General features: G+C 56.2%; 7 protein-coding genes across 7 annotated transcripts; 3 read left to right on the top strand and 4 right to left on the bottom strand.

The window, feature by feature from the left end:
- Positions 1–1,594: 1,594 nt before the first annotated feature.
- IE81DRAFT_322372 (NAD(P)-binding protein) lies at positions 1,595–3,642 on the top strand. Its single transcript, XM_025513617.1, has 4 exons — positions 1,595–2,863; positions 2,936–3,096; positions 3,192–3,274; positions 3,359–3,642. Exons 1-4 carry the CDS (start codon positions 2,004–2,006, stop codon positions 3,392–3,394), a joined length of 1,140 nt encoding a protein of 379 aa, XP_025370674.1. The 5' UTR covers positions 1,595–2,003; the 3' UTR covers positions 3,395–3,642.
- On the bottom strand, positions 3,176–4,125 carry IE81DRAFT_77042 (hypothetical protein). The gene has a single exon (XM_025517621.1). It carries the CDS (start codon positions 3,971–3,973, stop codon positions 3,446–3,448), a length of 528 nt encoding a protein of 175 aa, XP_025370673.1. The 5' UTR covers positions 3,974–4,125; the 3' UTR covers positions 3,176–3,445.
- A 152-nt stretch (positions 4,126–4,277) lies between these two features.
- On the top strand, positions 4,278–13,810 carry IE81DRAFT_365734 (hypothetical protein; the record flags this gene model as incomplete). Its single annotated transcript, XM_025516956.1, has 8 exons — positions 4,278–5,888; positions 5,952–8,722; positions 8,813–12,353; positions 12,424–12,493; positions 12,565–12,788; positions 12,866–13,404; positions 13,496–13,500; positions 13,576–13,810. The coding sequence occupies 8 exons, from the start codon at positions 4,278–4,280 to the stop codon at positions 13,599–13,601; spliced, it is 8,787 nt and encodes a 2,928-aa protein (XP_025370672.1). The 3' UTR covers positions 13,602–13,810.
- Positions 13,610–14,625, bottom strand: IE81DRAFT_322369 (glucocorticoid receptor-like (DNA-binding domain)). The gene is made up of 3 exons (XM_025513616.1): positions 14,186–14,625; positions 13,833–13,940; positions 13,610–13,654 (listed from the first exon to the last, which is right to left on the bottom strand). The coding sequence occupies exons 1-2, from the start codon at positions 14,528–14,530 to the stop codon at positions 13,878–13,880; spliced, it is 408 nt and encodes a 135-aa protein (XP_025370671.1). The 5' UTR covers positions 14,531–14,625; the 3' UTR covers positions 13,610–13,654; positions 13,833–13,877.
- Positions 14,626–15,550: 925 nt separating this feature from the next.
- On the top strand, positions 15,551–16,559 carry IE81DRAFT_365733 (hypothetical protein; the record flags this gene model as incomplete). Its single annotated transcript, XM_025516955.1, has 4 exons — positions 15,551–15,665; positions 15,880–15,967; positions 16,085–16,280; positions 16,410–16,559. The coding sequence occupies 4 exons, from the start codon at positions 15,551–15,553 to the stop codon at positions 16,557–16,559; spliced, it is 549 nt and encodes a 182-aa protein (XP_025370670.1).
- IE81DRAFT_322367 (hypothetical protein) lies at positions 16,508–17,945 on the bottom strand. The gene is made up of 2 exons (XM_025513615.1): positions 17,128–17,945; positions 16,508–17,055 (listed from the first exon to the last, which is right to left on the bottom strand). Exons 1-2 carry the CDS (start codon positions 17,726–17,728, stop codon positions 16,721–16,723), a joined length of 936 nt encoding a protein of 311 aa, XP_025370669.1. The 5' UTR covers positions 17,729–17,945; the 3' UTR covers positions 16,508–16,720.
- An 850-nt stretch (positions 17,946–18,795) lies between these two features.
- Positions 18,796–21,886, bottom strand: IE81DRAFT_340704 (hypothetical protein; the record flags this gene model as incomplete). The annotated part of the gene is made up of 5 exons (XM_025515620.1): positions 21,178–21,886; positions 20,864–21,038; positions 20,611–20,804; positions 20,567–20,580; positions 18,796–20,305 (listed from the first exon to the last, which is right to left on the bottom strand). The coding sequence occupies exons 1-5, from the start codon at positions 21,550–21,552 to the stop codon at positions 18,796–18,798; spliced, it is 2,268 nt and encodes a 755-aa protein (XP_025370668.1). The 5' UTR covers positions 21,553–21,886.
- Positions 21,887–22,119: the final 233 nt, after the last annotated feature.

The following is a 22,119-nucleotide window of genomic DNA, read 5'->3' as shown; positions in this document are numbered from 1 at the left end:
GACTGCGCCGCGCCGGACAGCCGCCAGCTTGCTATATGCTGCTGGCAATCAATCCATACCATGCACTCACTAATGATGGCCGTGCCGTTGGTAGCATGTCTCAGAGCCATGCAACAGCTGCTGTCGCGCTTGTCACAATCGTGAATTAACACAGCATATAGCAGCATCCGACGCCGCCAGCTGCGACAGACTCGTCTCGAAGAGCTGAGTTGTGATCAATCGACGCATGCTTTCTGCCGCTCATATGCCATGATTGATCGAGCGATGCCTCAACACTCTGCTCGTGTATCCAGACTCCCTTCCACCAGCAGTCAGCTGTGTATGTCGATACCATTTTGCTCTCCACAAGTTCAGAAAGTTTTGTGCGAAGAGCTCGAGGAATGAACCGGTCCCCCATCGCTCAAGATGTGGTTGGTGAGCAAATGTAAGAGCTTTGGATGGCGATCTGAGCAAGACTGGGTGGCCTCTGTCTGTAGATGTTGATCCTCAGGCCTAAGGAGGCCTTGGGGGCTCTGCACAGAGTAAAGCGCCCCACACAGACATTCTCTGCGCCTGCGCCCTGCTGCCGGTCGCTCATCGTGTCGGTGCCATAACGCTTTGCGCAGAAGACCACTCACGACTGGTCCTCGACGCCTTCCCGCGCGCAGCCTCCTCAACTGCGCAGGGGCAGGCATGTTGCGAGGCTAGAGCGATGCTCAGTGTATCGCCAGTCAGCTAAGGTGCAGCGTTGCTAGGTGCCGGGATGAGTCCACGCACATTGCACGATTGCGCGGCTGGCTCCAAGACCTTGATTTCCACCTGTGCGAGTCGCCACAGTCTGATGAGTCTTGCACGTACTACTACGGCTCGGAGCGCGTTCCTTCAAGAATACTTACTACACGCGGTCTTTCGATTTGAGATGCTGTTGCGAGCGCTGGATCTTGTATCAAGAGGCTTCCTTACGGTGCGCATCGAAGACGGATGAGCCACAGCGAACCCGAGGTGGCGCGCAATCCTTTGCAGTCAAACCAGGGTGCTGGCAGCTCGTTGTGCAGGCCACCCCAGGTCGCGAAAGCTTCCATCAGCATTCATGACCGCTGCCTGGATCCTCTCTTGCCCAGGGTTAGGTTTAAAAGCAGCCAATCAAAATGACAGCCCATGGCTCCGGCGGAAGCGCATTCCAGAGCTCGGCTTGGAGATCTTGGCAAGGACTATGCCGACTTGAACGGTGTTCACCTGCGTGGATCATTATAGGCAGAACGCGAGGAGGATGAAGGCATTGTTGATGAAAATTTGTAGATGCTCCATGCGATAGAAGGCGACAGGCTCTCTTAGCCCCTACATTCACGATTGGCTAGAAGAGTCTTGAGATTTGCGTCTAATCACGAATGAGACTTCTGTTTGTGACGCGTGCTTGCAGCAGTCACGAGTCACCATGATGCATGCAAGCAAGCTTAGCTCTGTCCAGCTGCACTCCGCGATCGGAAGGGGCGGCGAGCCGTGGGAACGCAGTCGTGAATGGTGACGCAGCAGTCGCGACTCACTGGCCCGTCCCCTGCTGTGGCGTTCGTTAGCTTCGGCAGGGTCCAAGCTTGCCTCATGCCTCATCCATCACCTTTTGCCCAACACAAAAGAAAGCCCGCCAGGCATGTTCAGTATGTAGGTACAGTCTGTGAGGCGAGTCGTAATTTCTCATCAAGCTGCATGCGTCACCAGCCCAGCATGATGGAGATGGAACACGCCGATGGCATAGCCTCGATCGTGATGGCATGGATGGTCTCATGACCTGCATCTGCAGCTTCAACGACCGGTGGGGCCTACAGCGAGACCGCCTTGATATCGGGCAGGAAATCCAACATGCGCGCCCTGGCCAAGCTGTTGGTCAGCAGCCACGGCAGTCTCAGCGAGCGCACAATTGATCTTATGATTGAAGAGCTCTCGCAACGGGCCGCAGTGCCGAGGCAGTGGTGATGACGTGCGGGCACAGGCGTGGGAAGACTGCGAGCTCGATTCGCAGGTCCGACATGGCGGGTGGTGCAGAATATGAATCTCAAGCACAACCGAAACCAGATCAAATTTTGACTATTACGACTACCATCACGCACGCAAGTCGAGTAGCCAGCGCCTTGAGAGACACGCCCACATTACCCACGTCATACCTGCTACCCTCCGCTAGACAGCCCAAAATGTCAAGCAACTCAGACAAGATCCACGGGAAACAGTCGCACTTGGAGGAGCAACATGACATTGTTACTGCGTACCCGAATGCTATACCAAGTAAGCAGTCACAAACAGGCCCTGGACTGGATAAGGACATGAAGCCAGGAGCGGCGCACTACCAGGTCGAAACTTGGGACAATGACGGGAAGCCGTACTTGACGGAGTACAAAGGCACGGGCAAGCTTGAAGGTCGACGTGCGATCATCACCGGTGGCGATAGTGGCATCGGCCGTGCCATTGCGCTGTTCTACGCTCGCGAGGGTGCAAAGATTACTCTGGCGTGTCTGCCCGAAGAAGCCGAGGATGCAAGGACGGTCGAGCAGCTGGTCAAGGAAGGACCTGGCAGCAAGTCCATCATCGTTGTGCCAGGAGACGTCAAGGATCACGCGTATTGCAAGAGCCTGATTGACACTCACGTCAAACAATGGGGAGGTCTGGAGATCCTGGTGAACAACGCAAGCCAGCAGATCGAGTGCAAGGACCTTGCAGAGATCGATTTGAAAAACGTCGAAAATACCTTCCAGACGAACATCGTGGCCATGATTGCTCTTGCCAAGTTCGCATTGCCACACTTGAAGCGAGGTGCGGGCACAATCATCAACGATGCGAGCGTGACTGCTCACAAGGGCAGCATCGGATTTGCCGACTACGCCGCCACCAAAGGGTGAGACTGGCCTTCAGATCCGGGTCACCGCTCAAGCGCTGATCCATCTATCGTGTTCTGTGACTGCTTCAGCGCAATCGTTACTTTCACTAAAGCACTTGCGGGCCAGCTTGCCCCCAAGGGCATCCGCGTGAACGCAGTCGCACCAGGGCCCGTTTACACGCCCATGCAGCCGGCGTCCCGAACAGCAGAAAGCATGGAAGGTTGGGGCGTTGGTGCGATTCCTCTGCACGGTGAGTGACTGGCCTCTGAAAGGCGGGGAAGCGGTCCGGAGAGTCCGGACCTTAGCTCATTCCTAAGTCTTTGGACGTCTTTGACTTGACCGCAGGTCGACCCGCACAGCCGGCTGAACTAGCAGGCGCCTTTGTCTTCCTGGCCGATCCTGTTTACACTAACTGCATGACTGGACAGGTGGGTGTGCTACATACCGACATGCCGTTCCTCGATGCCTGTGATTAACGGTGCTGACTACTTTCCTGCCTGACGCCCGGACAGGTCGTGCACGTCAACAATGGCGGCTACTTTCCTTAGGGTTGTGAGAAGTAGCAAACGTCAAGGTGCTCAACTCGGACCATGCAGTACCTATCGCATGCGTTTGAGAGCTGCGTCTTCTGCCAATCGGAATCCCGGAGTCTTGTGTTCACAGTGAGGACACTTCGGAAGGCACTGACTTTCAGCAGCGGCTGACGTGAGGATCACTAAAAAGTTCCTTCCATCGCTTCTATGATGCTGGCGGTGGAAGTTGATCTCATTAATCGATCTGTGAATTCCTGCTTGCGATTGAAGCGTACCAATCTTGACTGATCTATAGGGCACACGCTCTTGCGGGTTGCGGCACCCACACTGCACACGCGATTGGAGGATATGGCGCGTCGCGAGAAGAGACGCGCACCCCACCGCGGCGAGACCCAAAATACGGAGCCAGACGTTATGGCGACGCAGCAGAGCATCCAGCACTCGCACGCACGCGGCTGGTTTTGACTCATCGCAGCCTGCACTGGCGACGGCGGTGACTGCTTGCTGACACCCAAAGTGCATGCTGCTGCTGGTTGCTGCGCAGCAGCCCATACAGCTATGGCGCGAAGAGGCGTCCATAGCTGCTGGCAGCATGCGCACACCCACCCGCCCTCATCGTGACTTGTGACTCACGGCTCGTGGCTGTAGCTTCGTCTACGCCTGCATCTGCATCCCCTATGAAGACCCACCAGGGTCAGTCCTCCGCCTCATACGTCTGCAACCTCTCTGAGCCACGCGGAGTCGTCTCCTGTAGCGTATCCTGGAAAAGCCTACCTGCGCTCTCTCCATGTCTTTCGAGGCGCGTATTGTTTCCATCAACAGTCGAAATAACGCCCCTGGACCCTCTCCTTGAGCTTGCCAACGTGATTGAGAGGGATTGCAAGCCTTTGAAGTAACGATGGACTCAACTTCCGAAACAGAGGACGCGGATGCTCGCCCAAAGCTACGTTCGAAGCCGCCAGCCATTTCGCCACGGCGCACCTCCACTAGCGCCGAGAAGGAGTCACTTGCTGACGATGATGTCGCTCCAGTGGTCAAAGTCGACGAGCCGACCTTTCAAAGTGGCGTGCAAGCTGAAGGCTTGCCTACGGAACCCACATGCGCGCGACCGATGGCGCAAGAGGATGGTGCAGAGCAACAAAGCGCCTCAGCAGAGATGCACGGCATCACAGCAAAGCGCCCTCTGCCGAAGGCACCCATATTGGTAGATGTTGCCAGAGACATGCAGGATGATCTGCAAGACGCGCATTCGGTCATTGCAAACGGAGAGAACAACACCACGGCAGGCAGCCTGCCAGTGTTGGAAGACGCGCCAGACGCGTCTTCCGAAGTCAACACCTTCACTAGCGCCGAATCCTACAAGGAGGCTTCTAAGGGTGGCCAAGGCTGCTCGAGTGGAGAAGGGGACGTGCCGTTGACGGTGCTGGAGCAGTCTGATGCTGATACACTACTTGCAGCTCAGCTGGATCTTCACGACGGCCCAGCCTGTCCCCGTACCGCAGGAATTCAAGATTCGACTCCGACACTATCCAAATCGAGCAGCGCAGATCTTCCCGAAGACAACGACTTGCCAAACTTGTCACCACCCAGCGATCCATCAACAGATCTACATGTCGCATCTGTCGCAGCTGACTCCACACTTCATACAGAAGCAACGCCTGATCCCTCCATCCTGCCAGAAGATAACATTTCCGGGCTCGCTCTGTCCGATATCGCAGCCCAGACAATTGCTGCGCCACGCACATCCGACGTTTCAGACGCGACTACCAGCGCCGCAACGTGCATTGACCACGGCAGCCAGTACCATTACTGCGTAGGCGATGAGATAGTAATCTCTGATCGAGAGAACGATATTCACCGGCTTCACCGGCCTGCTGCTCCGCACGACCTTGACAGAACACCAAGCGTCAGGTCGATAGAAACGGTCAGGCCCAGTAGTGCGCAGCTCAAATTGGGGAGTGCCACTGTCTATCCCTTTCAGCCAAGCAGTCCTGCGATTACGCGGGGATTCTCGACCACTGGCAGCGTGCGCTCTGTGGCTGGATCCACAAGTCGCTGGGTGACGAGTATGGTCAACAGAGCAATGTTCTCCAAGCAGGCTCTGAGGGACAAAGCAGAAGCTGCGAAAAGCGTCCTTGCGGGCCCTCTGGCAAAGGTCGCCTCCAGCTCCACACCCAATCTGACACATTCGGACGACAGCGAGAAGGAGCTGATCTCTCAACTCGTCTTGGAAGAGTCCGGTGCTCGCGTTCCAAAGTCTTCGGTGACAAAGGCACGTTCGTTATACGCAAAGCGCGATTCAATTGACTCGGATTCAGAAGTCGCGTACACGAGCTTGGAGGTGCCGTATGGGGCTGCGGAAGTCATGAGTGCAAGAGATAGGGCGGCAGAAGACGCAAGGGTTGCTGGTGGAACAGATGGAACACTAATGGTGGTCAATGACGACATCGAACGTGCGCAATGCAGCGCACTCGATCCTCAGCATCAAGACCGTCTGGTTGCAGAGTCTGTGAGTATGCTCGTCGCCGCTGAGCTGACTGTCGCCGGTACTGACCTGTCAATCTCCATTTAGCTGGCACGCGAGATCTCTTCAGGGGTTCTTGGGCCAGAAGAGCAAGCGGTGCTCGACATGCTCGAGGAGATGAGCAACGCGTCCGAGCACGCAGAATCATCACCTCAGCAACACGTACACAGCAGGCTAGACGCCCCTCGGCCAAGCTTACCCCGTTCCGGCAGCGTCAAAGAAAGAGTAATGGCAATGCAGAGGGGCGACTCGCGAGTGGTGAATGCACATTCCTCGGACAGCGGCTCCCACATCAGCGCAGCATCTGGTCGATCTTTCTGCTCGGCCGCGGAGGGTTCTCTGAGCCCCGGAATGGAAGCAGCCCACCAGACTAGTCCTCGACCAGCTCATCAAAGGAGCCTTACCGCCGAAAGCTCTTCAGTGACGAGCATGAATAGCCAAAGCAGCAGTATTATGAGCCGAGAAGCCAGAAATAGAGCTACTATGGATACAGCTGGACCACGCTTGCCAATCGCTAGCGATTCTGAACAAGCCGCAAGGCCTCGCTTCCCGCCACCTCGTCGAGCTGGGCAAAGGTCCGCGCATCTCGGACCGTTTTCACCAAATTCAAGCACCCTCGCTGGAAGTCACATGAGCCAGAGCGGAAGTGGTCTGAACTTTTGGAGCAGGATGGAACAGAGGTCTCCATCCACTGCACCGACCTCTCCTGGCTTGCCCATGTCCAGCGACGCTTCGCCGTTTCCCCCCGAGTTCTACAGCCACAAGTTGGGCACCGCCGGTGGGCATGGGAGGCATCATCCCTATCCACCCATGCTGAGGCGACTCGAGACGGATATGACGGCAGCAACTTCTGTGAGCTCGGGCATCCACAGCATCCACAAAGGAAGTGCCAGTGTTCTCCTTCCAACCCCTACCACGGCTGGTTTGGTCAGGAGTCCAGGCACTCCACCTACCACGGCTGGATATGATGCTGCCACTTACATGGTGTCGAAGCAGCAGTGCGCGAGTCCCCTTGAGCAAGTCGCTCCATCTAGTCCATCTAAGCTCGCCTACTCCGAGTCCTCGAATTGGTCTAGCGCCAAAACGCATGATGTGGCACGCGACATCAAGACCTTTCCAGTCGCGACGTCCGAGGCGGTGAGAAAACAAATCGGTGACCTTGACACGCCATCTGAGACCCCAAGCGACGCTGCACGAGCAGATAGACAGCTGGAAGGCTTAGGTATAGCGGCGCTGGATGCACATGTGAGAAGCCACACTGATCGAGACGCTTCGCTTGGACCCGGAGCCACGTCGCATCTCGTGTCACCTGTAAGGACACAGAAGCGCGACCTCCCTGCTCATGATTCGACAAGATCTCTTCGTTCTTTGCATCCTGCCCTGAGTGACTCGACTTTCGCCGTGGGTCACTCGATCAGCAATAGTCAAAGCGAAAAGGCGATAGCTGGACCTGCTTTGCGCTCGCAACTTCGCGCTCCCGGGACACCTACAAAGGCGCGAGACCTGATAGCTTTCTTTGAGCAAGAAATGCAATCGGTCCCTAGCCCAAGCAATGCGCCAAGTGCACAGGCAGTGGCACAGCCAAAGCCTACCAAGTCTCGGGCTGCTGAAGTACCTTTTGGAAAGCACACACCATCGCAGGAGATTGCAGAGCGATATCGCAAGGCTCTTCGCGACAAACCTGAATCTTTAGTCAGCTCACCTGCTTCTATCACACCCAGCTCGAAATTGTCGTTTCGGGTCGATAATGAGCTGTCAACCGCTCCAGAGCAGAGCGACGCTGCGGCAGAGACTTCGAAGTTGGCGCTCCGGAGAAGAGCGCAGGTCTCAGCCTCCAGAGCTCGCATCGCTGCTGTTGGCGCGGAGATGATCTCACAAGTTGTAGCAGACGAGGAGAATAGGGAGCCCGGACCTCTGGACACGCTTGACGGGCCGACGCGCACGCCCTCTCGCAGTCCTCGACGTGTACTCAGCGGCTCTCGAAAGCCTTCTCCTTCGCTGTTCGGCTTCTCAACCTCTCCGCTGCACATACGCAGGACCTCTGCTGAGAGGCAGCGCACCAATGCTAGCCCTACAGCTGACCCGAAGGGCCCGCCTTCTGTTTCAGCTGGGACAAAATCTGCGGGGTCCAGTCCTACTCGACGAGGGGGAAGCGGAAGCACCGGCAGCGTCAGCCTTGCTGGAGGTGTGCGCAATCTCGCACGCGCTTTCTCGAGGGGTGCAACTCCATCAGATCCTTTGCGTGAAGCTTCTCGCGCTTCAGACGCTGCTGAAGCTCAAGCCCCACCCAGCGCATGGCGCAGTGGTGAAAGCGGCGGGCAAGTCGCTGAAGCGCGACGCATGTCAGACGACCGCAGTGCACTCAGCGCTCGTACACACGGCACCCAAGCATCTTTTCGCCAGAATGTAGAGAGTGGTCGCCTGCCTTTGGACAATCGAGGTGCATTGGAGTTGATCGGAGAACACCGTCAACGAGCTGCTCCGCTGCGTCAAGGAACAGTGTTCTACTTTAACGTGCACCACAGGCAACCCCATTGGCAGCGCGCTCAGGCGATCCTTTTGCCTACAGCCGTGGCCCTGAGCTGGATACCGCGCGGCGGAGGGCGCGAAAATGTGGTCTTGGACCTACGAGCTTGCTTAGAGGTGTTCTCCTTGCCGAGTGCCGTGCATCCAAACAGCCAGCACGATGTTGCAGCACAGACCGCTCTTGCCCAGGGTCTGGGAGACATTCACGCTTTTCAACTTGTTTTTGATGATGGTGTAGAGCGCATCGCGGTCGACAGGGCTATCGATCGCGTGCAATGGATCACAGCAGCGTGGTGAGTAGCAGTGCGGAGTCTCTGCAGGCAGGACGCGTGCTTTACACTCACGACTGCTGATTCTTGTACTGCTTGCATCTCTTTTCTCAGGGAGGCGCTTGGGATGGCGCAGGGCAGGGACACATCTGCCCAGCAAGGCCAGACGCAGGTGCTCGAGAGTCAGAGTCCGTCAGCCTGTGGAGATAATCAGGTATCCGTCAATCAGGCTGTGCAATTGCTCGTGGGGCAATCGCAGTCCCAGGTACTTGCATCTGCGCAGTCTGACCCCATCTCTCCGAGCACTGGCGGTGGCAGTGGCAAGGAGACGATTCAGCGCATTGCAGGCATTTGGGCATCCGAACCATCATCCGGTAATGAGCAGCCTCCTCGTCCACCACCTGTCCCACCAAAGGACAGGCCGTCTCCAGAACGGCCACTCACTGAAGCACCGCGAGCGCACGCGAGTCCACAGACCTGGCGCAAACCGGTCCAGGACAATTCTCACGACACGGCGCTTGTGGTGTCTACGCCATTCGAACAGGATCGCGCTTCTCCACCCCCGAGCGAGTTCGACTGGGATTCGTCATCCCGTGAATTAGTTCCCAGCGATTCTGCGAGCCAGCGTCCACCTAGAAGCGATTGTGAAGCGAGCTGCATAAGTCGACCAGGCTCCGACCTTCAGAACCTAGCAGCGCATCTGAGTGCGGAGGCTCGGCCCAAACGTGCGCCTGGCGGTGCGGCACTGGAATTGACATCGCAAAGCGCTGCAAAGGCAGCGCCAGCAAATTTGCCGCGCGAAGAGTCACGGCTCCTTGAGACAGTGCTCGAAGAGACTCAATCGCAGGCGCAAAGCACACAAGTAAAGCCGCCCTCTTTGCAGCACTCTGATCTGGCCTCTGCACTGAAGCGCACTCCGCGAAAGCAGGGCCGGACCTCTTTACCGAAGGCAGAAGAGTCGGCAGAGTGCGAGGACATTTTGTCCATTACCAAGCCTGTAATAGCTGCCCGTAGCTCGCTGAGCAGCAAGAATGGCAGCGCAAGCGTGAGCTCCGGCGACGTAGCTCGTCTGCTCACTTATCTCGAGGAACAACAGGCTGCACGCGAAGCGCGCGAGGCACATCTCGAAGAGCAGATTCGCTCTTTCCAGGATGTGATCGCTGGCTTGCAGCGCAAAATTTCCTCAGCCAGCAAGAGGTCCACCACAGCACACGAACTTTCGGAGCGCAGCTCGTCGAGGCGCAGAAGCAGCGCGGGCACGACTGCATCTAGCAAGGATGAAGGTGCTTCGACACCTCGACGCAACGATCACGCCGAGCTTGCAGCAGTGCAAGAGAAGCTCGACAGGGTACTGAGCCTCGTCGGTAACGTTTTCGAGGGACAGACGCGCCTTCAAGAGAAGGCGCAAGCTCAGGCGACGGATACTGCAGTCCCAAAAGGTGACGACCTTGTTTCAACTCGCTCTGATCACGAGCTGTTGAAAGTCCAAGAGACACTAGAAAAGCTGTTGGACCGCATGCAGTCCCAAGTGGATACCACAAGCTCTCTAAACGGAAGAGGTACACTCCGAGAGCTTGTGAGAGAGGCAGGTCTACCGCGAGCCTTGCGACCAGAGAATCGCAATCTCGACGGCGATCCCATCGATGGACGCGATCAAGCCATTCTAGCCGACCGACCTAAGCGAAGCCGCACTAGCGCACCTGCTACACTCGAGATGAGTAGGGAAGACCAGGAAAAGATTCCGCTTCCTCCATCTTCGTCAGCTTCAACTCTCTCTCGCGAGAGAGTGCCTGCACGAGACTGGCGCTCGGAATTAGGCGTGCCCCCAACTCCAGCGAACACGGACGCTGCCTCCTCTTACGCTCCTTCGATTCGTAGCCAGGCTACGACTCTGAGAGGTCGCGCTCCAGACGACGTCTTCCTGTATGGGGCTGCACCATCTACATCGGCGTCCGAAGCTCGACCTCCCAAGGCGATTTTTGCTCCTCATACAAGTCAAGTTGGCCTCAATATGGAAGCAGAAGTGCGTCGTCAACGGGGTACACAACAGGGCAACAGCAATGCTGGGTGGTATGGCGCACCGGATCTACCCGAGAAAGACAACACGGTCCGATGGGCTCGCAGCAATCTCGTCCAACGCGACCAACGGTCACCATCTCAGCCCTCTGGTATGGTCGCGACGGGGATGTCCATGCCTGACCCAAGCTCATACGGCAACGAGAGGTGCGACTTGTCCCCCGGCTCCTTCAAAGAGCAGTCCAAGCCGAGTCCCGAGCTAGAGGCAGTCCTCCAGGCGATTCGAGACAACGAAGGGGCGCGCGCTGCGCAGCAAGCCCAGCAACAAGACATTGCTCGCTATCTCAATGAGCTCAACACCTGGTTGGAGAAGGACGTCGTCGACAGGTCGAAAGAATGGCGCGAACTGACCAGCGGCGTATCTCAGCTCCATCAAGAGCTTGCGCAGCTCAAGACTGGATCAGGACCGACGACTGTGGCCGAAGCACCGCGAAGTGGCCCTGGTGTTGCGGACGCGGGCAATCAGCATTTGCAGCGCTCAGCGACGACGAGCAGTCGAGGTGTCTCGGGAGCACCGCCTACGAGCTCTGGAAGCGCAGACCTCGCATCTTATCAGCTTTCCGATGGTCGTGCAGCCCCACCGCCACGCGAACCGCCGCCCTTTGGCAATGGTGGACAGTGGACCGCACACACCGCAGCGGGAGGCGGGGGAGGGTTTCCGCCCAATGCCGCCGCAGCGGGGGCACCTCCTGCCCTCTTCACCCCGGCTCCCTTATCACGCTCTGGAACGCGCACTTGGCACTCAGAGGCTTCGCCGGGAGCGCTGCGTAATCAAGACGTCTGGGCACACTCGGGCTCACGTGCGAACTCGAAGAAGCTTTCGAAGGAAGAAAAGGCCGCGAGGAAGCGCTCCGACCGACGAAATTTCCTGTCCAAATTGGGTCCGCTGGCAGCAGCGGCGGGAGGGGCAGCTTTAGTCCACGCAGCCGTGTCTGAGTGGGATGCGCACAAGGAAAGACAGCGTCAAGCCAATCGTCCGGCAGAGGCTGGTGCCAAGGCAGATCCCAAGACTGGCAAGTTGCCAGAGAAAATCGATGTTCCGAAGTCGCTAATGCAGAGGCTCAAGGAGGCAACATCCCTGGGAGACGAGAGCAAGTTGAGAGAGGTCATCAAAGAAGCAGCGGAGCTCGGTGCTGGCAGCGCGGCAGTAGCCACGGTCACAGAGCAGGTTGATGAGGCAAAAAAGAAAGCCGCCGCCGACAAGGATGACGATGGCGATGAATCTGACGTGACTGTCGGTGCCTCTACGAAGGCTAATGCCAAAGAAGTGGAGAGCCGCAGCGCGAAGTCTTCAACATCAGCTACGTCGACCGAAACGGTGACTACCGACTCAACGGCGACCAAGCAAGATACATCAGTAGCTGCAGCGCAGACTGCAGCTCTCTCTCTGGCTGTTGAAGAGATTCTCAAGCACTTGCTCGAGCGAAAGGACGAGGAAGCGAAACGGCGCGAGGAGGAGGAAGCTCGTCGTACAGCCTCTGAAGTCAGCCGAAAGAGTGAGAGAGATGCCGAGGAGGAGAGGAACTCTTCTGTGCGAGCCAAAGAGCAAGACGATCTGGCAGATCTCATCCTCGAAAAGGTCAGTTTTGTTGAAGACGCAGCCAGACGCCTTGTATGCCGCCGACTGACTGCCTTTGCCTGCATGTCAGATCCGAGCCGAGCAAGAGTTGAAAGAGCAACAGAACGCTGCAAAAGAGAAGGAACTCAGTCCTAAGGAAGGTGAGGTCGTGTTTCCACAGGGTGTAGAGGTCTATGCTCAATCGGCAAAAATGCCTCACAATCTTCTGCAGCTATCGAGTCTTTGGTTGCGCAGCAGAATGCCCAACGACAAGCGGATGCGCAGGCTAAAGCTGAGAGCGAAGCGGCCCTCAAAGGGTACACTGAGAGCGTCCAGAGAGCCACAGCTGAGCACAACGCCAAGGTCATCCAGACTGTGCAGCTTGCAAGCCGAGAGATGTTGAGAAACAACATCGATGCGCACGTTAATGAACTCAAAGGCGTTCTTGGGCAAGAGGTGGGTCTCATGAACCAAGCGCTCCGGATGTCATACAATCTAGAGTGCTAATCTCCTCTCTCCGCCCCTTCGATCAGATCTCGCGCATGTTCGAAGACGTGGGCAAGATTCGCGAGATGAAGCGAGAGTTGGAGAGGGATATCGCCGAGCTCTTCTCCATGAAAGCAAAGTACTCTGCCGAGCTGCCAGCTCCCAGCACTGTTGGAAGTGACAGCGGAAGCAAAGGGAAAAGTAGCACAGACGGCGCCTCATCAGTCTCGTCTTCCAGCGCTTCCTCCAACAATTCCAAGAGCTCGATTCAGTCCGGTACGAAGGCGCCAGGAAAAGCTACTCCGCCCACCACGACCGCCAGAAACATCGGCAATGGTGGTCCGAGGCCGGCGGCTGTACCCCCTGCGTCGATTCCTTTAGGCATGGCCAACGTGCCGCTGGTTGCACCACAAGCTTCCCGCTTCACATCGGGCGTGCGTGGCATGCTCAGTCCATACAGCCGGGCAGGAGCACCTGCAGCGATGCCAATGCCCATGCCCATGCCGGGCCCTACCGCTGGCAGGCCAGGTCTTCCTCCAACCCCGAACCAAAATCCCGCTGCCCCGCCGAAGGATTTCGTCAATCCGTGAGTGCACGTGCGTTGAGTTTGTGACCTTCGCAGCTGCTGATAGGACTGCACTTTACACTTCTTGCCCCTGAAATTTTTGTTTGCGTAGATTTTGTGAGTGATGCTTGTTCGTGTGCTGCGAAACCCAGGACAGAGAGCGGCTGACCACCTTTTCATTTCCGCATGTAGCGTTGACATTCGGCTCCCGACGCTGAATTTGAGGCGCTCGATGAGATTGAGTTCCATGCTGGTCTGACAGAAGCGAGACCTAGACTCAGACCCAGCGACAAAGATGACTGCCTGATGAGCGACGTTTCCCGACAGACGCTTGAACCATACTTGTGACTGTGCGCCTTTTCCAACACTTAACACTTACACCACACCTTTGCACATACGATACCCTGTCAAAATTCGAAATCCTGACCGTTCGCTCTCTGACAACGCACAGTTTGGGCTAATGATTTGGCATGGATTGATCCGACGCTAGAAGACTACCATGAACCCTTCTGCACGCCCTGAAGCTCGTTTGCCAGCGCCTTCTTCCTGAAGGCGTACTGATGATCAAAGGCGGGCAGTGAGCGGTCAGACAAAGATCGATGAGTCGCAGGTACGGCCCGAACGTAGAAGACGCTCCTCTTGACATTCGACTGAAGCATCCATCTATCACGACCCACACAGCGCAACGTCTATGCGAGCAAGCCAAGATCTGCGCAACCATGCAACGCCCCTCCATCTCAGGCGGCATTTCTGGCCCGCTCGCCCCCTCTTAAGCCCCCCAAAAAGAAGATGGACGACTCACTCTGCAAAGTCCAAATTCAGTAATCACTCCTCTTCCTCTGCCTGTCGCGATACACCTCTCCACCACTCTGGTAGGCCTCGTATTAGGAGGCAAAGCGTTCAGGCCTAATTGCGCTTGATGCCTCGTCTTTGCTGGCAAGGTCGTATTGCGCGCCAAGTACTTGTAGGCTCGACGGAGCAGCTCGGTGGAGGCTACTGCTCGACGCGTTGTGATGTCCCGTCTGAGGGATGTGTGGTATGGAAGCAGGGTCGAGTTGGGGAGAAGGGGGGCGCGAGAGAGGGAGAAGGGAGTGAGATGTCTACTTGGATTGCTTTGGCTCGATCCACACTCACAGGACTCGAGCATTCACCCCGGCTGGCATTGTCTTGCAGCCTGGCACAAAAGCTTTCCGATGGAAGACAAAAGAGCAGACGGATTTGCGAGTTGTGGGAGCTTTAGAGTCGCCATGGAGCTGGGTCGTCGTAACGCTTAAGCAACCTCTTTATCCTTCGGTCGGTGAATGCATCCATCGCCTTTTCATCCTTCAAGTCCCGCATCTCGCTTTGGTCGTTCGCGATCGCAAGCTCTATAGAGCGACCAACAATCGCAAGTCACGTGCGCTTCGAAAAGCCCGCATCACTCGCACGGGTGAAGTCATGCTCCATGCTGGCCGTGATCGGACAAAGCAAATTACGAGTAGTAGCGAGGCCCAGCGTGCACCGCGCGCGAGCCTAGCTGCATGCATATGTGCATCATCTGTCAGGGTTTGGTCAGCAGCACAGACCACATGCATCTGTGATGATGATGAGCAGCAGCTAGGGTTCAGCTCGGATCAAGGCATTCGTGATTGACGATGTTCTCTGACAAAGTCACCCGTCGAGACCTGTTGTGTGTGTGTGTGTGTATGTACAGCGACTCGTGACCGTGGATTCGGTCAAGGAGCGCTACACACCACAGATGCTCAGACTGATCGAACCTTTGAGTCATCGTTCGCCCGCGCCCGCCCCCAGCTGCCTTTTCTCTTGGGTGGGGGTGTTCAAGACTCGCAACCCGTGACTGGCGATTTGCACGCTTCGAGGGAAGGAGGATGGATGACGTCTCCGCATGGCTGTGGTAGTTGTGCTAGGTCATGGCTCTGCATGGAGATCACAGGAAGCCTTTGTGCGCTTTTGTCGCTTCGAGAATCACAATGGAAGAATGGGTGCGCAAGCGAGAACCAGAGTCAAACCTCGGCCGCTCCCGCCTCTTTTTGCCTTCTCACCACATCCATTCGTGACTGTACGAAGTGTCTTGACACACCAATTCTAAGCGTCAAAAGTCTGAAAGCGAGATCTTGCGCCAAATACACCACAACCCAAAGCGCTCACATTCACACATACGCTCAATATGGCTGGCAGCAAAGGAGGTGAAGCACCAGGAGGAAAGGGGCTGACTGAAGCTACCATCCAGGACGCTCCTCCCGGTACGCGCAAGAGTCTGCTCAGCAACTTTGATTTCGATGGTGAGTGCAAGTGTTTCAGAAGATGCGACGGGCGAAGCAAGTCACGAGGGCGAGGAGCGCGTGGGATAGCGCGGCGAGGGCGAGCGGCGGATCAGCGGATGCGTTCGCAAGCATCCAGCTTGACGCTATGAATTCCAAGCGACACCTTTGGATGAGCAAATGAGGCTAGCCCCTTTCGCCCGCGCTGACATTCGCACTGGCACTCTCCCCGCAGAGCTCATCAAGACTCATCTCGCATCTCAGAACAGCGTGGTTAGCAACGTGGCGCTGTTTGACAAGGATGATGGTCAACCCGTAGGCGCGTGAGTCATTCGTCTTCACGTGGGCACCCGCCGCTACAAGTAGGCCCTGGTGGTGCCATGCCACACCCTTATCCCCGCTCACCCGTGTGCCCCAACTTTGGCCTGTCATCCTCGTAGCACCACCCCATCCTTTGCCAACGCCTTTGCTCCAGAAGAGGTGAACAACCTGTTGGACATCTTTACTCGTCTCTCATCTCCTGCAGGTGACATTTCCAATGTGGACAAGATCACGTTGGGAGGAACAGAGTACACTCTTTCAGGTCCTCGCGGTAATCAGTATCCAGCCGAGATTGCGTCTTTGCACTCCGACAAGGTGAGTATGTGCGCCCGCGCCCACTGCCAAGAGGGTTGTTGTGATCTGTTGTACTCACCTTTCTTGTCGCTCGCTCGTTCACCCGCTTATCCGCTTGCTCGCTGGCCGGCCATTTTGTTCATCTCGCAGAACGTCCTCTTTGCTACGCCCACCGCTACTTTGCTCCTCGTGCTCGAGGCTGCTCCTGGCGCCGACACCAAGCAAGCGACGGACGCAAAGCAAGCATTCTACACTGCAGTCAAGTCCTTCAACGGGGCTCTGGCTAGCAAGGGCCTGTAGGAGTGTCGGCATTGCGAGGAAGAAAAGCAGAATGAGCAAGGCACACTTGTGCAGCAATGTGAATAGCGATTTGCATGCGGCAAAGTCATGGTGTTGGATGCTCCAATCGTCTTGCACGTGTGCGAGACTCGGGGTGCATGCGTGTGCGGGAGTCACAGTGGCTATACATTCTGATGAGATTTGCGCACGATCCTGAATAGCAACCGCTTAGTGGCATGGTCTGCTGTGCTGCCTCTGCTCGCAACATCTCCATCCCCATATCGACCTCCAAAATCCTCCTCCTCCACATACACGTCCCAATCTCTTCCCCAAAGTTGTTTGAAGGATTCGATGTCGTGTCTATAGGCCCTATCGGTCGATTGATTCCCCTTCCACTTGCCCTGCTTCTCCTCGACGGATCGACCGAGCGGCAGTCCGACTTGACGACCTAGGATCTGAGAAGCTGGATGATGCGAGAGGAGACCGTCTAGAGTCTTGACGATCGACTTTTGCTCGTCTGCGGGCATTGCATGATGAGCGAAAAATTCAATCTATTTGTGAGATGTGTTTCCTCGCGCAAACGACTCACCGAGATCGAACAGGTGCAAAAAGCTTCCGATGTAGATGCTGCCGTATCCGCCGCCATCCTCTCTCGCCTCGTCGCGCACTCTTTGAACGTGCTGCTCATCAAACACATCGCACACCAACCACTTTGTACCTCCGATTCGCTCTCGCGCTGATGCATCGTCGTACATGGCGTGTCCTGCGTCCATGAGGTCCTTGGACAGATCAGCAGCTACTAATCGATCAGAGGGTACTCCATCCACGATCAATCTGCGCGTATCCTGTCCCATTGCGCAACCCAGATCCAAATGCTTCTTCGGAGGTGCTCCTGCTTCCTCTCCTCCCGCTCGACTTTTGAGATGGGCAAGCAACGCTTTGTAAGTGCCTTGCGGTCCGCAGGTATGTATAGCAGGCATCAAGAATCTGAAACTTCCCAAGCATGGATAAGGCGCATGAGGAAAGACTTGATCTCTTGTTTGAATTATGTGCTGTACCAGTGCGGTAGTGGAGAGAGAGCTGAGGTAGCTAGATGTTCGGAAGAGGGAGAGAGCTTCGTCTGGGATGGGCAGCTCGGGAGAGGAAGCGTAACGATGAGGATCGGCAGAGGCTCCTGTGGGTGCGGCCATGTTTGCTAGCGAGACGCTTTAATGATGAGTGAGAGTGTCAGCGTCGATTTGAAGGGGATCAATGCTGCTGAGGTGTGTTGTAATGTGAGATGGGTCGGTCGTGTTGGCGAGGGATGGTCAGGCGCACATCGCTTATTCCACACGACGTTAGATGGTTGCACGATCGCAAGCGAATGGGTAGGACAAGTCGCGAGTCAGTGTCTATACTTCATGAGCGTCAAGTGGCAATCAGCTCCTTCATTATTCATTTGCGCAGTCACAAGTCACGATTACTCTGTGCGGAGTGTGCATGCAGGTGTCTGTGGGTGTGAGTGGAGGTTATGCCGAAGGGTTGTTTGCGTGCCGTGGGCCGTAGCACGCTTTGCATTTTCGACCCGCCGGCAGAGCGGGAGAGGCGTCAGTCACGAGCCGCCGGCCGTGAGTGTGGTTCTCTCAATTAAAGTCGTGCAACTCGTGCCGAGCAGCCGATTCGTGCCTTGTGATTCAGATTCCAAAATGAAATCCTTTGCTTTGCCCCTCGCCGTACATTCGCAAGTGCTCGCGCTGCAGCGAGCTTTCAAGCTTGGCATTCACGATGGAGGGTTTGCGTTGCAATGTCCGAGTGGCACTTGCGAAAAGCCTTGATGCCGGTCTTGGCTTGCCTGTAATGAACACTCGCTCGCAGTCGCCATCAGCATCCTGGGAGAGATGGAGGTGCTGGAGGGCCGTCAAGAAATACTCTCTATGGTCAAATATGCCACCAGCAGGTCAGCTGCAATTGTCGACGACCCTTCTTGACCCCGGGGCGCAAAGGGTCAGACCTTTGGGCGGTTGTTGCAGGCGCCTCTGCCATCTCTATATCGTTCAAGCCGCCAAGTCGCCGCAGTACTCAAGCCACTCAGAAAATTGCAAGGAGAAGGCGAGGGAGTACAGATCTATTTCGTTGCAGGAGATTAGCGATCGATGCGCTCTTGAGTGACGTTCCGATGGTACAGGGGTGTGAGACACAGCGTCAGATCGAAGGAGCACGTGCAAAAGGGCGTTCACTACATCATTCTATATAGAAGCAAGATGTCGATGGGGGCAAATCAGCTTTCGCTTCTCGTCCATCCGTGCAGCGCGCGAGAAGAAGAGCTTGCCGATTCCAGATCATCTTGGGCGGAAGGGGATCGGGCTGTGCTTGTATGCATCTCAAAGTTGGCCGATTCATCCATTCGACCCCACTGATTCCTTGTCGGCGGCGTCTCGGCGCTGGAAAAGTTGCTGCCTCTCCTCGTGAAGGGTGCATCGAGTACCTTGGGGAATTGGTTGACGGCAGGATCCGCTGAAGGGTATTGACGCTGCATGGCAAACTGGTCGCGCATGTGCAGGCGAGCATCGGAGCCGACTTGTCGATCTCTGGAGCTGGAACTATCAAAGGAGGACCTCTTCAGGATCTGTTGAGTGTAAGGAATGGCGAGTGCAGCTGGTGGTAAGGGATCGGATTGCGCGTTTTCCTTAGTCTCCGGAGGTGGTACGGTCCAGAGCTGACCGATGACGTCCCGATGCTCTATGCCAAAGCCGCTCGTTGTCCGCACGGCACCAACGGTGGGAGCAGGCATGGTGAGAAGCGCCGATTTGCCCTCAGCCCACAGATGCGAGTGGTACACGAGTCGAGATGTGACCATGGTCCTAAGAGCTGCAAACGGTGCGATGGGAATCACGCTGAGGATAAGGTTGCGAGAGAAGATGAGAGTGAAGAAACAAGCTGCATTTCCGACCATGGTGATGATGAAGACGATCCATGCCGATACTGTAATGAAGTGAGAGAGTCCAGTACTGCGAGCGTGGATCTTGGAAATGCCTTCAATGCCAAATTGACCGGCTTGGATTGGCGTGCTGCCGGTGAACAGACGATGCTTGGCCGCATACAGTGAGAGGACGAAAGTTAGAGCGTCGAAGACCATCGATGCTCCCCAGCCCATGATGCGCCACATGGGGCTCGGAGCTGGTGCGCAGCCATTGTAGTACGGCTGCTGAATGATTTCGGGAATCGGCCTCGTCTTGTATCCAGCTGCTGCTGCGATCCACAGACCGGTGACGACGACGAGAAGACCAAGCATCGGTGCTTTTACCCTCCACTTGTCGGAGGGCAGCTGGTAGAGACCGCATATCCGCAGGAAGAAGATGCCACTGGTGGTGGACCAAATGAGGGCAACGTTGGCGACGGTGAACGAAAGGATGAATTGACAATTGTTGGCCGTTGGTCTCCATGCATAGACGCAGACGGACACGGCGCCAGCAACGCTCGAATACCGAGAAATAAGCGTCAAGATGTTGACGGGGATAATCTTGCCCTGGAAGAGGGTCTTCCAGCGGGGTAGCTCTTCTGACCAGAACGTCAAGATGTACTCGTAGGCCCAGATGCCGAAGATGATGCCCAGCGAAAGTCGATATCCTTCCAGTTCATGTCGCCTTCGCCAAGGATCACCTGGCACGAACCATGCCGTGCCGTCCACATAGAGGTTCTGTGGACATCCTTCCGGCGGACACAGCATCTGCATCGTCAGACGATTGCGATGCGCCGCTATGCTGCTGATTGCTTCCATGCTGGGCAAGCTGTGACCAGAGTGCAGTTTGACGAATCAGCTTTTCAGGGATTGCCAATGTAAAGTCGCGGCGGAGAAGGGCTGAGTAGCGCATGAGAACGACCAGGCTTCGGTCAAAGGTCGTTTCCCACTGTTGCCTGCTCCACCTTATGTACGAAAAGCAAGTCGTGACTGCCGCCTTCTCATTGGAGGCCATGGGCATCCTTTGGTATCACGCGATGCTGCGCCAGAGGGCATGCGCACACAAGCTGAATGAAGGCAAGGCACATACGGGCGCTGCAGTGCCTACAGGCATGAGCGTCCAACATGACTTACAAAATGCACCTTCCCGTGCTTCGCGACCGCTGCTATCGTGATACGAGCAAACAGCATGAGCCGCATGATCTGTCCAACTTGGAGCGCACTGCAAGTATCGAAGTCCGAGACCGACGGAAGGAATAGCAGGCAATCCACCGGGGTCACGATGGCAATTGTCAGGGCCTTGACAAGAGCAACAGCAGTGAGCAAGGCTGTTGTTGCGTTTGGTTCGACGCCCAGGCACATGCTCATGCGCGCTAGTTGACTGTACCTGCCTGCGCTTGCAGAGGAGCATCATGACCGAGCCGCACTTGGCTTTCGTAACGCATCCATGCGATTTGTCTACTGGCCGGATCTTGCGCTGCTCTTCTGCTCACAGCACGATACCAATGCGAAGGTAGTGTTTCAGTGGAAAGACGCAGCGACTGCAGGGTGACCCGGCTTGACTTTGCAGCGGCAAATCAAGAGCATGACAGCTCTATCGACTCGATGAATGGTATCTCGGCGGGTGCAGATCCGCTCGCAGCCGAGCAAGCCAAGTGTTTGAGCGTAACAAACGCCGAGACCACGCTAAGACCCACCCACTACTAGACGTGCATATTCGTTCGCCCATTCCGTGTGACTGTGGTCGCTGGGGTATTGACGTCCCGCAGGACTGCCTTCCGTCCTGCCCGCGTCATTTTGATTGTGAATATCGCATGCTGAATGAAGCTTGTGAGACGACATTTGGTGGCGAGCGCGAGCCCACGGGATGTCTTGCCCGCTTGCAGAGAAAGGGGGAGCATGAAAGGATGAGCCGGGTGACGAGCGACCGCATACATGCTGTGCGGTGCGATACCCGACTTCCCTGCTGACCATGGAGCCAGGGACCAGCTGAAGATGGAGCCCTGGATTGTACGTCCGCATGCAAAGCTCCCCGCTCAGGCCAACCCGATTCGACTTCCTGCCAGTCGTCATCATGTACCTGTAGAGGAGCTCGACATGCGGGTCGTCTTCACCATTCGACGCCCACCCGCACCGAAGCTCTGGCGCTGATGCTCGGCGTGAGCGGAGCTTCAAAAGCGTGTTCTTGATGCGTCGGAGCTTGGTGCGAATGCGCGTAAAGTTTGTGGCGAGGATGATCGTGCGGCATCAACAGTCGCCAAACATTGGGCAACATTTCAAAATGTAATGCTTTCAGTGATCCCGTGGCGATGGACGTTTGAACAGTCGAGGTTCACGATCTTGAATCAGCAGTCAGCGAATCACGAATCAACACGGGTCGTGCTGGCTGTGAATCGCGATTTTGAATGTGAAAGCGGACGTGGATTTGATAGCAAAATCACAATTGTGAATCATCAGTGAATGTCTGCTCGCGGAGACCATGCAACCAGGGCATTACTCAGAAAATATTCTCGAATTTATTGTTCACGCCGCGTCAGCGTCGGACGTGTGTCGATCACGTGTTCTCCGTTGCCCGCCGGACCGGCTTGCACCGAATTACTGAATGGGCCCGCATGCATGGGCATCGCGGGCATCAGCTTACAG

This window comes from Ceraceosorus guamensis (assembly GCF_003144195.1).
Source record: "Ceraceosorus guamensis strain MCA 4658 unplaced genomic scaffold IE81scaffold_19, whole genome shotgun sequence".
NCBI classification, from domain to species: Eukaryota; Fungi; Basidiomycota; class Exobasidiomycetes; order Ceraceosorales; family Ceraceosoraceae; genus Ceraceosorus; species Ceraceosorus guamensis.
This window is presented reverse-complemented; position numbering and strand designations above follow the sequence as displayed.